The 16,405-nt window shown below is 38.5% G+C and overlaps 1 protein-coding gene across 50 annotated transcripts in view; it reads left to right on the top strand.

The window, feature by feature from the left end:
* TTN (titin) overlaps positions 1-16,405 on the top strand; it is a 323,095-nt gene that overhangs the window by 258,639 nt on the left and 48,051 nt on the right. For all 50 annotated transcript variants that reach the window (XM_053268886.1, XM_053268842.1, XM_053268718.1 and 47 more), the window contains 22 exons: positions 41-3,007; positions 3,226-3,546; positions 3,644-3,928; positions 4,319-4,618; positions 5,849-6,151; positions 6,991-7,266; positions 7,370-7,669; positions 7,769-8,071; positions 8,579-8,878; positions 9,391-9,678; positions 9,769-10,065; positions 10,161-10,463; positions 10,568-10,873; positions 11,640-11,927; positions 12,041-12,331; positions 12,425-12,712; positions 13,086-13,676; positions 13,764-13,868; positions 14,540-14,737; positions 14,975-15,271; positions 15,374-15,961; positions 16,060-16,362. In XM_053268886.1, the coding sequence (XP_053124861.1) occupies positions 41-3,007; positions 3,226-3,546; positions 3,644-3,928; positions 4,319-4,618; positions 5,849-6,151; positions 6,991-7,266; positions 7,370-7,669; positions 7,769-8,071; positions 8,579-8,878; positions 9,391-9,678; positions 9,769-10,065; positions 10,161-10,463; positions 10,568-10,873; positions 11,640-11,927; positions 12,041-12,331; positions 12,425-12,712; positions 13,086-13,676; positions 13,764-13,868; positions 14,540-14,737; positions 14,975-15,271; positions 15,374-15,961; positions 16,060-16,362 (9,498 nt within the window). The remainder of the gene's footprint in view (positions 1-40; positions 3,008-3,225; positions 3,547-3,643; positions 3,929-4,318; positions 4,619-5,848; positions 6,152-6,990; positions 7,267-7,369; positions 7,670-7,768; positions 8,072-8,578; positions 8,879-9,390; positions 9,679-9,768; positions 10,066-10,160; positions 10,464-10,567; positions 10,874-11,639; positions 11,928-12,040; positions 12,332-12,424; positions 12,713-13,085; positions 13,677-13,763; positions 13,869-14,539; positions 14,738-14,974; positions 15,272-15,373; positions 15,962-16,059; positions 16,363-16,405) is intronic.

The following is a 16,405-nucleotide window of genomic DNA, read 5'->3' as shown; positions in this document are numbered from 1 at the left end:
CTGTGTGGTAATATCTATGTATATGTGTTCTTTATTCCAGTACCGCCATCTGTGGAGCTAGATGTGAAATTAATAGAAGGCCTTGTGGTTAAAGCTGGCACCACAGTAAGACTTCCTGCAATCATGAGAGGTGTACCTGTTCCCACTGTCAAGTGGGTAACTGACGATACTGAAATTAAATCAGAAGGCAATTACAAGATTGATACTGATAATTACTCAACAGTTCTTACTATTCAAAGCTGCACAAGAAAAGACACTGGAGAATATCTGCTCACAGTATCTAATATAGCTGGAAGCAAAACTGTACCTCTTCACCTAACAGTTTTGGATGTTCCTGGTCCACCAACTGGGCCAACTGATATTTTAGAAGTCACTCCAGAGCACATGGTTATTTCCTGGCGACCTCCTAAAGATGATGGTGGGAGCCCTGTGATTAACTATATTGTTGAGAAGCGAGAGTCAAAGAAAGATACCTGGGGAGTGGTCTGTTCAGGAACCAGCCAAACTAGAATTAAGATTCCACGTCTACAGAAGGACCATGAATATGTTTTCCGTGTTTGTGCAGAGAATAAGATAGGTATTGGTGCACCTCTTGATTCAAAACCAACAGTTGCCAAGCATATGTTTGACCCACCATCTCCACCTGGTAAACCAGCAGTTCATGATATTACAGAAAATGCTGCAACAGTAACTTGGTCTATACCAAAATATGATGGTGGAAGTCCAATAAGTGGTTATATTCTTGAACGCCGTGAATTATCAGGCAAATGGGTACGTGTCAACAAAGCACCAGTGCTTGATCTGAAGTTCAGAGCTAGAGGACTCTTTGAAGGCAACACATATGAATTCCGTGTTTTTGCAGAAAACAGTGCTGGTATAAGCAAACCATCTCCAGTTTCTGACCCAATAAAAGCATCACGGCCTTTCAGACCACCTGGACCTCCTATTAATCCAAAGCTTAAAGATAAGACCAGAGAAACAGCTGAACTGGTATGGACAAAGCCACTCAAAGATGGTGGTAGTCCTATTATAGGCTATGTTGTGGAATGCCAAAAAGCTGGAACTACTCAATGGAACAGAATAAATAAAGATGAGTTTATCAGACAGTGTGCCTTTACAGTACCTGGCTTAATTGAAGGAAATGAATATAGATTCCGTATAAAAGCTGCTAATATTGTAGGAGAGGGAGAGCCCAGAGAATTACCAGAAACAGTTCTTGCCAAAGACATTCTCTCTCCTCCAGAACTGGAACTGGATGTGACCTGCCGTGACACAATTACTGTCAGAGTAGGCCAAACAATAAAGATTGTAGGCAGAGTAAAAGGCAGACCAGACCCTGACATAACGTGGTCTAGAGATGGCAAAACACTAGTAAAAGATAAGCGTGTTGAAATAATTAATGAATTTCCTCATATAGAACTTCAAGTGAAAACAGCTACAAGAGCAGACCACGGCAAATACCTAATTACAGCTAAGAACAGCAGTGGGCATGCCCAAGCATCAGCCATTGTTAATGTACTTGATAGGCCTGGACCTTGCCAGAACCTAAAAGTAACCTACGTCACTAAAGATTCTTGTATGGTTTCTTGGGAGAATCCTGAAGATAATGGTGGCTCAGAAATCACAAGTTATATAGTAGAATATCGTGAACCAAGTCAGAGAGGCTGGTCAATAGTTTCATCTGATCTTACAAAACGGTTGGTAAAAGCAAATCTCATAGAAAATCATGAGTATTTCTTCCGTGTTTGTGCAGAAAACAAAGTAGGGCCAGGCCCAGTTGTTGAGACCAAAACTCCAATCCTTGCTATTAATCCTGTTGAAAGGCCAGGTGAGCCTGAAAACCTTCACATTGCAGAAACAGGAAAGACATTTGTGTATCTGAAGTGGAGAAGGCCAGATTATGATGGTGGCAGCCCCAATTTAACTTACCATGTTGAGAGAAAACTGAAGGATTCAGATGAGTGGGAAAGGGTGCACAAAGGCAGCATTAAGGAAACACACTACATGGTTGACAAATGTGTTGAAAACAAAATTTATCAGTTTAGAGTTCAAACCAAGAATGAAGGAGGTGAAAGTAACTGGGTGAAGACAAGTGAAGTTGTTGTTAAGGAAGAACTGCAGAAACCAGTACTTGATCTGAAATTAACCGGAGTACTTACTGTGAAAGCTGGTGAACCAATTAGAATTGAAGCAGGACTTCGAGGCAAGCCACAACCTGAAGTAACTTGGGCAAAAGATAAAGATGCTGCAGATTTAACCAGATCTCCAAGAGTCAAAATTGAAACTACTTCAGACTCATCCAAGTTCCTTCTTGAAAAATCAAGGCGTACCGATGGTGGTAAATATGTTATTACTGCTACTAATCCAGCTGGTAGCTTTGTAGCATTTGCAACTGTAAATGTTTTAGACAAACCAGGACCTGTAAGACATTTGAAAGTCTCTGACATTTCGATTGACCGGTGTACAGTCAGCTGGGACCCACCTGAAGATGATGGTGGCTGTGAAATACAGAACTACATCCTGGAGAAATGTGAAAGCAAGCGTATGATTTGGACTACATACTCTTCTTCTGTGTTAATGAACTATGTGCATGTAACACACCTCATAGAAGGTAATGAATATATATTCAGGGTTCGTGCAGAAAATAAGATGGGCACTGGTCCACCAACAGAGACTAAACCAATTATAGCGAAAACAAAGTATGAGAGACCTGGTCGTCCTGATCCTCCAGAAATCACAAAAGTCAGCAAAGAAGAGATGACTGTAGTTTGGAATCCACCAGAATATGATGGTGGTAAATCAATTACAGGCTATATATTAGAGAAGAAAGAAAAACGATCATTAAGATGGGTTCCCGTTACCAAAACTGCAATCCCAGAAAGACGCAAAAAGGTTCAAAATCTCATTCCAGGACATGAATATCAGTTCCGTGTCAAGGCAGAAAATGAAATTGGAATTGGTGAACCAAGTTTCCCATCAAGACCAGCAATAGCAAAGGACCCAATAGGTAATGACCTTCCATATGCTGTTATATTAGTCATTTTGATTTGATTTGATTTAAATTTTTTAATTTAATTTAATTTAATTTAATTTAATTTAATTTAATTATAATATTCCTATACTGCCCAAAATGTGCAACTCTGGGCAGTTTACAATTAAATTACAATTTAAATCTTTTTCTGAGCCACTTAATGTTTACGCCTGTATTTTTATATTATCTTACAGAACCACCTGGTCCTCCCACTAATCTTAAGGTTGTTGATAGCACAAAGACTTCTATTACCCTTGGATGGGGAAAGCCGGTCTATGATGGTGGTGCTCCAATTATTGGATATGTTGTAGAAATGAGACCAAAAACTGAAAAAGCGGGTCCTGATGATGGCTGGAAACGATGCAATGTTGCTGCACAAGTTATTCATACAGAATTTACAGTGTCCAGCCTGGATGAGAAAGAACTATACGAGTTCCGTGTTTCTGCTCAAAATCAGGTTGGCCTTGGGCGACCAGCTGATTTGAAGGAAGCTGTCTCTCCCAAAGAAATACTTGGTAATTTTGACAATTGTTCAATAAATTATGAGTAATTCATTTGCTATATTGAAATTTATCTTCAACAAACTAATAATCTTTTAATTTTATTTTTCAGAACCTCCTGAGATTGATTTGGATGCAAGCCTGAGAAAGTTAGTCACAGTCAGAGCAGGGTGCCCCATAAGACTTTTTGCCATTGTTAGAGGACGACCAGCACCTAAAGTAACCTGGAGGAGAGTAGGAATTGATAATGTGGTCAGAAAGGGCCAGGTTGATCTGGTTGACACAATGGCCTTCCTTGTCATCCCCAATTCAACACGAGATGACTCAGGCAAATATTCTTTGACACTCGTGAATCCTGCTGGAGAAAAGGCTGTGTTTGTGAATGTCCGTGTCCTGGGTAAGTACCTGAGGCGGTGGTGGTTGTAGTGCCAAAAGAAAAGTTCTGAAACCAGTTTACATAGAAAAAGGAATAATGGGAAGAAGATATAGTTCCCTGCACTCAAAGGCTCAAAACTGAAAAAGAAACACAAAGTAGACACCAGCAAAAGCCACTGGAAGGATGCTGTGCCGGGACTGAGTAGGGCAGTTGTGCTCCCACTGCTAAATATACTTTAAAATATGCTTATTTGCTCAGTTAGCATTCTAGCATACATCAGATAATTCTAAGCATATATTAATTTTGTTTTTATTATTTATCATTGTATGATTAATTATTGTTTCTTTTTTGTAGGAAACTATCTCATTTTAAATTGTGGACTAATACCATACATGATATTGTTCCCCATAGATACTCCTGGACCTGTAGCAGAGTTCACTGTCTCAGATGTCACAAAAATGTCATGTCAGCTTTCATGGACACCGCCTGAAAATGATGGTGGTAGTCCTGTTACACATTACATCCTGGAAAGACGTGAGGCTGATAGGAAGACTTGGGCCACACTGATTGCCGATGTAAAGAAAACTAGTTTTAAAGTTGCTAATCTTGTACCAGGTACAGAGTATTTCTTCAGAGTGTCTGCCGTCAATGAATATGGTCCTGGTGTTCCAAGAGACACACCAAAGCCAATCCTGGCCACAGATCCATTAAGTAAGTATTAATGTATATTCGTTATTATTTCACCCAACAGATTCAGTTTTTTTCATGATTGTACAGATAGTTAAAACCAATTGTGGCTTATAACTGAATGACAACATAGTGTTTATAACCAATGGCATTGTTTATTATAAATTAATTAATTGAATGCTGACATTCAAGAAATGCCTCCGTTTTAGAAATCTGTATGGATAAAACGGTACTATTGGACATAATCTGGCACTTTTAATGAAATACCTGGTGACGTTGTCAGAATCTTAATGTAGGTTTCATGCATTAACAAAGACAGAGAAAATCTTGATTACATGCAGAAAATTGTAATCAGATTTTTATATTTACACACACACACACACATACATATATACATACACACACACACACACCCCTAAAGCATCAGTCCTATATACACATACCTGAAGTAGACACAGTCAGAAACAACATTAAGGTGTTTTAATTTAAAGGGCTTCCTTGCAATTTGGAGATTATGTCAAATGATATAAAAGGTGCTGTCTGTAGTGCTTAATCTGTGATGGCCCATTTATTTATGTAAACCATATTTGTCCCACAAACCATATCTGTGTGACAAATTTGGTTTGCATAAATAAATGGGCCATCACAGATGAAGCACCACAAACAGAACTTTTATATCATTTGACATAATCTCCAAAATGCATGGAAGGCGTTTAAATTAAAACACCTTAATGTTGCTTCTGTGTCTATAATACAACAAAGCTGCATGCATGCATGGAAGACTATTACTAAATTGTTTATCAAAATTTACATGTACACTGACATTTATAACCCAGTCATAAAAACCTTGACTTGAAAGCAGTCCTGTCAACCTCACTGTTAGTCAAGTCTGGATTTGCACGCACAATCACATCCCTTGTTTTTATATCACTTTGTTATTTGTCACTTGATGACTTGCAGCTGAATGTGTGAACTGACTGCAGTGCATGGCACATTCTTTCACAGCATGGTCATAAGGTACATAAAGAACATGCAAACCAGAATAGTGACTCTCAGTACTACAAAATTCAGGAAACAGTTGCCTAATAATTCTCACATTAATTCAAAATTTTAAATTAGTGTTCTTTTAATAAAAATATTTTGCTACAGCATACTGATCAATCACAGAGAGATGCCCTGGTCTTATAAATAACTTAATCTAAGCATTTGTTAAAATATCACTCTTGTAATATGTCTGCCTGTTTCATCCTTCAGGTGAACCTGATCCTCCAAGAAAACTTGAAGTGGCTGAAATTACAAAGACCAGTGCTACTTTAGGATGGTTGCCACCACTTCGTGATGGTGGCTCTAAAGTTGATGGATACATCATTGGATATCAAGAAGAGGGGCAAGCTGACGATCACTGGACACAGTACTCGATTGTGAAAGATCTTAATATTGTTGTTGCTGGCCTAAAGGAAGGAAAGAAGTACAAATTCAGAGTCGCTGCTAGAAATGCTGTAGGAGTGAGTTTGCCCAGAGAAACTGAGGGCATATTTGAAATTAAAGAACAACTCAGTAAGCAATTAATTTTCACTTGTTTTCATATTCAGTGAAATGATTATGATTTGAGATGTATTATGTCTTAACTAGAATTTTTATATCTAATTCCTAAGTTGTCATATCTTAAAGATATTTTAAAATGTACTGCCAGTTCGTATGGTTAAATACCTTTATTTTTAGTGAAGTTCAAATTAGTCTAAACATCATTTACATATCAATTGATTGACTGACTCCTGAGTTTGCTAGAGTTTCTTGTAGCCTGACAGTCACAAGTGTTAGTTCTGGCCAGTACAGTATTATATGGGTACCAGCAGGGCAGCTTAGTTGCAGCAATTTGTATCTTGCTTGCTTAATGTATGCACAGCATTTAAAGATATGTTGTAAAACTCCCTGAATCAGAAAAAAATAGGATAGGTATAAATGCAATACGGTACAATAAAATAGCACATTGCTTGAGCTTTATGATACAACGCGTATGCAAAAAGCCCAAAGGAAATGAATTATGGTTTCATCAAATTATGTTAAAGGGGAAAAAGAAGCCTTCAGGGCTAGAAACCTATAGCTGTCAGCAAAACTGTAGGATGTATACTATGTCTTTACTCTGTGGGTCAAAGGAGATTCAATTCACAGGAAAGTTTTGCTAAGCCTAAGGTGTCTTTCCATGAGCAGAAAGAATTGTCTGTGAGCGCTGTTCTCCTTCTAGCAATGCATGCAAACTGCTTCTGTGAACAGAGTGGAAACTTCGGATACAACCTTTGCTTGTGAAAAAATAATTTGATGTGCTAAATACACAAATTATTCACTTTCCATATGATTTAAACCTGAGGTTTACAATAGTTTGTTTTTCATTTCAGTGCCACCTAAAATTCTGATGCCCGATCATGTCAGTATAAAGGCTGGGCAGAAACTCAGGATCGAAGCGCATATTTATGGAAAACCTCATCCAACCTGTAAATGGATGAGAGCAGAGCAAGATGTATTTACATCTAGCCGCCTGGCTGTGCATAAAGCAGACAACACTTCTGTTCTCATTATTAAGGATGTAACCAGGAAAGACAGTGATTATTACAGTCTAACAGCTGAAAACAGCGCTGGAGTAGCCACTCAGAAAATCAGAGTGATCGTCATGGGTACATTTGATTTCTCCTCCATGCTTGATTTTCAACACAACTATCTTTAACACGTTAATCAATTATAATTGCTTTATACATATATTTTAATATCTTTCTGCAGATATCCCAGGCCCACCACAGCCACCATTTGAGATCTCTGATATAGATGCCGATGCCTGCACTTTGTCATGGCATTTGCCTCTTGAAGATGGTGGTAGTAACATCACCAACTATGTGGTTGAGAAATGCGATGTTAGCCGAGGAGATTGGATAACAGCAGTTGCTTCTGTCACAAAGACAAGCTGCAGAATTGGAAAACTAACTCCTGGAGAAGAATACATGTTCCGTGCTCGTGCTGAAAATCGATTTGGCATTTCCGAGCCACTTACATCTGACAAGATGATTGCAAGATTCCCATTTGGTATGTCTTAACTCAAATGATGGTAGTCTTGGTTTAAATACTTCTAATGCTAAAAGTACGAGTTGATTTTTTTTTTTTTGCTCCTCTTTTTCACGACAGATGTTCCTAGTGAACCAAAGAATGCACGTGTTACCAAGGTGAACAAAGACTGCATTTTTGTGGCATGGGACAGACCAGACAGTGATGGAGGCAGTCCAATAACAGGTTACCTCATTGAACGGAAGGAAAGGAACAGTTTACTGTGGGTGAAGGCCAACGATACACTTGTGCGTTCTACAGAATATCCATGTGCAAACTTAATTGAAGGCCTTGAATATACATTTAGAATGTATGCTCTGAACAAAGCTGGTGCAAGTAAGCCTAGCAAACCGACAGATTTTGTTACAGCAAGAATTCCAGTTGGTAAGTAAAACATCTGTATATTGTGCTGTTTACGATTATTTACAATTATTACTGTTAATATTCAGCCATATTAAGTTCCATACATGCTTGCATACAGAAGATTTCAAGTTCCATCCCTGGCATCTCCAAGATAGGGCTGAGAGAGACTCATGCCTGCAACCTTGGAGAAGCTGCTGCCAGTTTGTGTAGACAATACTGAGCTAGATGGACCAATGGTCTGACTCGGAATAAGGCAGCTTCCTATGTTCCTGTAGTCAAAGTTAAGCACTTTTAAGCCCTATAGATTTCAGTAGGAAAGCCAAACTTGTGCTAACCTCTGTTTCATTGAAATGAATTGGATTTTAACAAGTTTTGATCTTTTTGGATCATGCCCAATATGTTTTCTTCCTTCATTTCTCTCTCTCTTTTAAATTCAGTAGAAATGTACACTGTTTGTTTGATGATAAATATAGCAATTCCCATACCTGTCCAGAATGATGGAGTAAACCTAACCTGGTTTGTTTTTAGATCCACCTGGTAAACCTGAAGTTATTGATGTCACTAAGAGTACTGTATCCCTTGTATGGACAAGACCAAAACATGATGGAGGTAGCAAGTTAATTGGTTACTTTGTTGAAGCGTGCAAGCTGCCTGGACATAAATGGGTACGATGCAACACAACTCCCCATCAAATACCTCAGGAAGAGTACACTGCAACTGGTTTGGAGGAAAATGCACAGTACCAGTTCAGAGCAATAGCAAAAACAGCAGTCAACATCAGCTGGCCTTCTGAACCTTCTGATCCAGTGACTATTCAAGCAGAAAATGGTAAGGAACTTATTATCTGAATAATGGCTGGCACATCCTGCAGCATAATGCAGGTGGTAAAGTTCTGCTTGCGCTGCTGTGAAGCTCCAACACACACAGTGATGGTGCTGTGCAAGAGGGCTATTCTTGTACAGCTCACTCTTGCACAATTGCAGGTTGCGTGATACTTAGATTGAGAATAATGTAAGGTGATCACACAAGGGTGAGCTAGACTGAAACAGTCCTCTTGTGCAGCACTATTGTCATATGTGTTAGAGGACTACAGCAACATGGGTGTGCCTGCACCTCCCATATTACACAATGGGACATGTCAGCTACTATTAAGCAATGAATTTATTCTTCTTCTTGTTATGTGCTCTTTTCAATTAGATTATTTATTTATTGTTTATTTATTTAAAATATTTCTATACCTCCCAAAACTTGCATCTCAGAGCGGTTTACAATTAAAATCATTTAAAACATTACATCAATTAACAATATTATATCATTCTTTATTTTTTTTTATGTTTCAGTACCGCCAAAAATAGAGCTGGGTGTAGGAATGAAATCCTTACTAATAGTAAAAGCTGGGACGAATGTTTGTCTTGAGGCTAATGTATTTGGTAAGCCTATGCCAACTATTACTTGGAAGAAAGAGGGAGAGATTCTAAAGCCAACTGAAGGAGTCAAGATAACCACCAAGAGAAACTTGTCTTATGTGGAGCTCTTCAGTGTCAATAGAAAGCAGACAGGAGACTATACAATTACAGCTGAAAATGCAAGTGGATCAAAATCCGCAACTATTAAGCTTAAAGTACTTGGTATGTTAAAGGTTAATTTAAATTACTGTATTTAAGTCAGACAATTCAGCAGTTGTGAGACTTCACTCACTGCCTTATTTTGTTTTCCAGACAAACCTGGTCCACCAGCTTCAGTTAAGATCACAAACATGTACACAGATCGGGCAATGCTTTCTTGGGAACCTCCTCTTGAAGATGGAGGATCAGACATTACTAATTACATTGTTGACAAACGAGAAACAAGTAGGCCTAATTGGGCTCAGGTTACTGCCAATGTCCCAATCACTAGCTGCAGCGTTGAGAAACTGATTGAAGGACATGAGTACCAATTCCGCATTTGTGCTGAAAACAAATATGGAGTAGGTGACCCAATCTTGACCGAAACAGCAGTGGCTAAAAATCCATATGGTAAGCTTCTCTTACTCACTTTTTCAAACCATGTTGGAAAAAGATGTTGATTGTGTTTTAACAGCTGGCTAAGTAAATTTCCATTGATTTTATAGATGTACCTGGACCTTGTGAGCCACCTATAATTACTAACATAACAAAAGACTTCATGACTGTCAGCTGGAAAGCACCTGCTGATGATGGCGGTTCCCCTGTTACTGGATATATAGTTGAAAAACGTGAAACTAAGGCTGTTAACTGGACAAAAGTTAATAGGAAGCCTGTTATTGAAAGAACGATAAAGGCCACTGGACTCCAGGAAGGAGCAGAATATGAATATAGAGTAACTGCATTGAATAAAGCTGGACCAGGCAAACCCAGTGGAGCATCTAAGGGAGCATATGCTCGTGATCCTCAGTGTAAGTGGAATACGTATTATTTGCTCTTCCTTGTGTGTATGTCCAAATGATTTTGCCAGTTTATCGCTATGCACTAACTAACTTACTCTTACTTTCATTGTCAGATCCTCCTGGCCCACCGTCATGCCCAAAAGTGGTCGACACTACCCGTAGTTCTATAAGCCTGTCTTGGACCAAACCAGCTTATGATGGTGGAAGCCCCATTATTGGTTATCTTGTTGAAGTAAAACGAGCAGACACAGAAAATTGGGTCAGGTGCAATTTGCCAAAGAATTTGCCAGATACCCGTTACGTTGTGACTGGACTCACAGAGAACACAGAATACCAATTCCGTATTTATGCTGTTAATAAGATTGGATATAGTGACCCAAGTGATGTGCCAGACAAACACCTTGCCAAGGACATTTTAAGTAAGCATCCTGGAAAGAAATTGACTTGCAGGTTTAGTGCAGAATGAAAGGTTTCATTTTGAAGCTTTAGCACAGGACTTGACTGAGGGAAATCAGAGGTCATATATAAAACCAAATTATGGATCCATATGTAGCTGATATATTAGTCGCTTTTTCTCTGCTGATAATGAAGTCATACCAGGCTGTGCTATGCTCCTAAAATGTTCTTCAACACAGAGTACTCTGCTTTTCAGGATAGCCATGCTATCAATATTCCAAAGTTTCCTCTAAGTGAAAACAGTCAGTTCTCCTCTGCATTGTAGTAATAATCAGTTCCTTCTGAATAGCACAGAATTGTGAGTGCCATGTTCTGAATGCAAGATGAGCACAGTTTTCTTAATGGGAAATTAGGAAAATAAGGACTATTCCACCACAGCAGGAGCCCCAGTTTGACTGGAATTTTAACGTGGTCAGCCAAATGGCTGCTGTCTTAAGGACTCTCAGTTCTGAAGACTATAAGGAGGATATGAGAAGCCATCATAGTCTTCAGTCAGGCATGAAAGCTGAAATTGGGAAGAAATTCTGAAATAATTTGTAGACAGGTTTACTCCGTATTTCTCCTCTCCTTCCTTCTTTAAAAAAAATTAACTTAAGTTTTATTCCCTGGGCCTGGTTTCTCCCCTTTACCTTTTTATCTGTTCTTTTCCACTCAGGTGGAATTTTTTTAATCATTGCACTGATACTTCTAAGCACTTTATTTTACAAACATCTTTTATTTCAAATGCAGTTCCACCTGAGGGAGAGCTTGATGCTGAGTTGAGGAAAGTCCTAGTATTACGTGCTGGAGTCACAATGAGGATTTATGTGCCAGTAAGAGGGCGTCCACCTCCAAAGATTTCTTGGTCTAAAGTGGATGCCAACATAAGAGACAGACAAGGATTAGATATCAAGTCAACTGATTTTGACACCTTCTTGCGCTGTGAAAATGTAAATAAATACGATGCTGGAAAATATGTTCTGTCTCTGGAGAACAGCAGTGGCAAAAAGGCATACACCATTGTGGTCAAAGTACTTGGTAAGTGCTGAAATTATTGAAAATTTAGAAATTAAAAATTATATGTAAAAGAATTGAAATATATTTTCTGTATTTAGGTAAATAACTGAAATGGTTAATTGGTATTCCTACAGATACTCCTGGGCCACCTATTAATCTGATTGTAAAAGAGGCATCTAAAGATTCTGCCTTCATTTCATGGGAGCCTCCTTTAATTGATGGTGGGAGTCCAGTAAAGAACTATGTGGTTGAAAAACGTGATGCAGAGAGAAAATCATGGTCCACAGTATCCACAGAGTGTCCAAAGACAAGTTTCAGGATCTCAAACTTAGAAGAAGGGAAATCTTACTTTTTCCGGGTTTTTGCTGAAAATGAATATGGCATTGGTGACCCTTGTGAAACCCATGATGCTGTTAAAGCTTCTGGTAAGAAACATCACATTTTTGTCCTATCTGAAAATCTATTTTGCTTCCAATTTTATGCTGAACCTTACCAATATCATTTTCTCTCTCTGCTAGAAACACCTGGACCAGTTGTAGACTTAAAGGCTCCAATTGTAACAAAGTCATCCTGCAATTTAATATGGAAAAAACCAATTAGTGATGGTGGAAGCCGTATTAATGCATATATTGTTGAGCTTATGATTGGTGAAAATCAATGGCAAGAAGTAATGAGGTCAAAGATTCTGCAATATTCGACAAAAGACTTGAAAGAAGGAAAGGAATACACTTTCAGAGTGAGAGCACAAAATGAATCTGGGTATGGAACACCTAGTGAGATTACGGTGGTGGCAAGGGATGATATTGGTGAGTAGATGTTTATGTTTTCTTATCTGTATGAGTTTAGCGAAGAATAGAATTTCTAGAAGAGCAGCCGTGTTAGTCTGCTGCTTCAAAAATAACACAGATGCCCCAAGACTCTTTGTTGCTTGAAGAACAAAGTAACTAAAGTTAAATTGTTTGTTTTGATTGTTTTGTTTTGATTATTTTGAATGTTGTTTTAGAATATTGTTCTAAAAAAATTAAATTGTTGTGTTTTAAATTTCTTGTTTTTGTTTTTAACTAATGTTTTAATGTTTTATCTTGTAAACCACTGAGAGACATAAGTTTTGGGTGGTATAAAAATATGTTAAATAAATAAATGCATCCACTGTCTTACCCAGTACCTTTTGATTTACAGTGGCACCTGATCTTGATTTGAGAGACCTGCCAGGCTTGTGCTATTTGGCTAGAGAAGGGAGCTGTTTCCGTCTGAAAATCCCAATTAAGGGCAGGCCAGCACCAGCTGTGACATGGAAAAAGGATGAAGATCAGGTTCTCACTGAGTCAGGAAGAGTTGCATTTGAAGCTACAGCAGTTAACACTACACTCCTTGTACGTGACTGCCACAAAGATGATGCTGGGAAGTACACTATCACACTGAAGAATATTGCTGGCAGCAAAGAAGGCACAATTTCTGTGAAAGTTGTGGGTAAACCTGGAATCCCAACAGGACCAGTGAAATTTGATGAAGTTACAGCTGATGCTATGACATTAAAATGGGGTCCTCCAAAAGACGATGGTGGCTCAGAAATCACTAACTACATCCTTGAGAAGCGAGACAATGTCAATAATAAATGGGTGACGTGTGCATCTGCTGTTCAGAAAACTACTTATAGAGTTACAAGACTTCATGAAGGCAGTGAATATACTTTCAGAATCAGTGCTGAAAACAAATATGGAGTAGGCGAAGGCCTTAAATCTGACCCTATAATTGCAAGGCATCCTTTTGGTAAGCCTAACGTAATACGTGCACATTTTAAGGTAATTTATTGTTTGTGATTCATTCTAATTCCCTCATATATATTACTTGTCCTAGATGTTCCTGATGCTCCACCACCACCCAAAATCCTTGAGGTTAGGCATGATTCTGTAGCTCTAGCATGGACAGATCCTAAAAAGACAGGTGGCTCACCAATCACAGGTATTTCTTTTGAAATCTCATCTTGCTTAAGCTTCCTCTAGCATTTCCTTCCTAGATTCCCAAGCGCAAATCATGATGTAATACATTTTAATGTACTTATCTTTTACATCAGCCATAGTGCAGTGCTTTCCTTTCAGGTACAGCAGCTGCCTTTAAAAAAAAGTCTGTGGTGAATAATAATCATAACTATCTGTATTTGGTCTTCAAAATAATTTAATTGGATTAATATTGGATTAAGATCATGTTATTAGAAATGTAAAAAGATTATTAAGGCTTGTAAATTCTAGTCACGTGTCTGGTAGTCTGTGGTAAATACAGAGATGCAGGTGAGGAAACTTTTGATTATTGGAAGAGTTTATACTTTTTGTTTCTCTTAGATTTTGAGGGCAATAAATGATCAACCTCATTATATGTGAACAGGCATCCTATAACCCTCTTTGGGATTTAGGAACTTCTGTAGACTTATTTATCAGGATGCTTTACAAAAAATATGAATAATTCTGAAGTGGTTTTTGAAGGGTTATATACATAGGGACACATCTTGTAAGGAAGAGACCAGAGCAGAACAAAAATGCTGGTTTTTATCAGGTCAGCATTTGCATTTATGATTTAAAATGATAATTAAGTGGTGTATAATTAATAATTATAATGCTAATGGTGTGCTTTTCTAGGTTATCACATTGAATATAAAGAAAGAAACAGTATTTTATGGAAGCGAGCAAACAAGATTCCACTAAGGATGAAAGACTTCAGGGTGACAGGATTAACTGAAGGTTTGGAATATGAATTCAGAGTGATGGCAATCAATCTAGCTGGAGTTGGTAAACCAAGCCTGCCATCTGAACCAGTTGTTGCCTTAGATCCAATTGGTAAGTTGCCAAGAGAAAATAAAGTTATGCTAAGTTAGAAAACTGTCATGTCAGTGTTCCCTCTAGCAGTGATTCCCAGGCGTTGTAGACTACAACTCCCAGAATCCCCAGCTGAAATGGCTTTTGTTTGGGAATTATAGGAGTTGTAGTGAACAACATCTTGGAATCCCTGTTAGAGGGAACACTGTATGGTGTCTGCTTTCCTATTCCTTTATTCTGTCATTCTTTTTTGTTCAGATCCTCCTGGGAAACCAGAAGTTATCAGTGTAACTCGAAACTCAGTTACTTTGATCTGGACAGAACCAAAGTATGACGGTGGACACAAATTGATTGGCTACATAGTGGAGAAACGTGATCTACCTGCAAAGTCTTGGATGAAGGCAAATCATGTGAATGTTCAGGAATGTGCATTTACAGTTACGGACCTTATGGAAGGTTCCAAGTACGAATTCAGAATTAGAGCTAAGAACACTGCTGGAGCTATTAGTCCTCCATCAGAAACTACTGGAGCCATTATCTGCAAGGATGAATATGGTGTGTTTTCCCTATTAAAACATCCATTACATTTGTTAAATTAATGTTTAAATGTATTTTATTCTAACTTTATTTTCTAACTAAATACTTTTCGTTGTACAGAGGCACCAACTATTGTTATTGACCCCACTGTCAAAGAAGGCCTTACTGTTAAAGCAGGAGAGACTATTACAATGTCTGCTATCAGCATCCTTGGCAAACCACTTCCAACATCGGTGTGGTCCAAAGCAGGGAAAGATTTTAAGCTTTCTGAGACTGTTCTTATTGAATCAACTCCAACTTCTTCTACACTTAGTGTTAAATACGCAGCTAGAAAAGATTCTGGTGAATATACAATCACTGCAACCAATCCTTTTGGCACTAAACAAGAACATGTGCATGTAAAAGTTTTAGATGTACCAGGTCCCCCTGGACCAGTTGAAGTCGGCAATGTCTCTGCAGAAAAAGCTACTCTCACATGGACACCTCCTACAGAAGACGGTGGATCACCAATCAAGTCTTATGTACTTGAAAAGAGAGAAACTAGCCGGCTGCTATGGACTTTGGTTACAGAAGACATTCAGTCTTGTAGGCATGTTGTTGCTAAGCTTATTCGAGGAAATGAATACCTCTTCCGTGTCTCAGCTGTGAACCAGTATGGCAAGGGAGAACCAACGCAATCGGAACCCGTTAAGATGGTGGACAGATTTGGTAAGCAAAGCCGATGAACACATTTTAAATGTAACTTTACTGTGGAATATAAAGATTTCAGTGCTTTTCAAAATCTACTTTCCCCCTCTCTGTATTAGGTCCCCCTGGTCCTCCTGGTAAACCAGAAGTGTCAAATGTTACCAAAAGCACTGTTACAGTTACCTGGAAGAGACCAACGGATGATGGTGGTAGTGAAATCACAGGCTACCATTTGGAAAGAAGAGAAAAGAAAGGTGTGAGATGGGTCAAAGTTACAAAGAAACCAGTGTCGGACCTTAGGTGCAAAGCAACTGGACTCCTAGAAGGAAATGAATATGAATTCCGTGTCAGTGCAGAAAACAGAGCAGGAATTGGACCACCAAGTGATATTTCTCAACCAGTATTAACCAAGGATGCTGCATGTTAGTATAATTTCTGTTCTTTGAGAAATTCCTTCATATTGCA

This window comes from Hemicordylus capensis, chromosome 1, assembly GCF_027244095.1.
Source record: "Hemicordylus capensis ecotype Gifberg chromosome 1, rHemCap1.1.pri, whole genome shotgun sequence".
Taxonomy (NCBI): domain Eukaryota; kingdom Metazoa; phylum Chordata; class Lepidosauria; order Squamata; family Cordylidae; genus Hemicordylus; species Hemicordylus capensis.
This window is presented reverse-complemented; position numbering and strand designations above follow the sequence as displayed.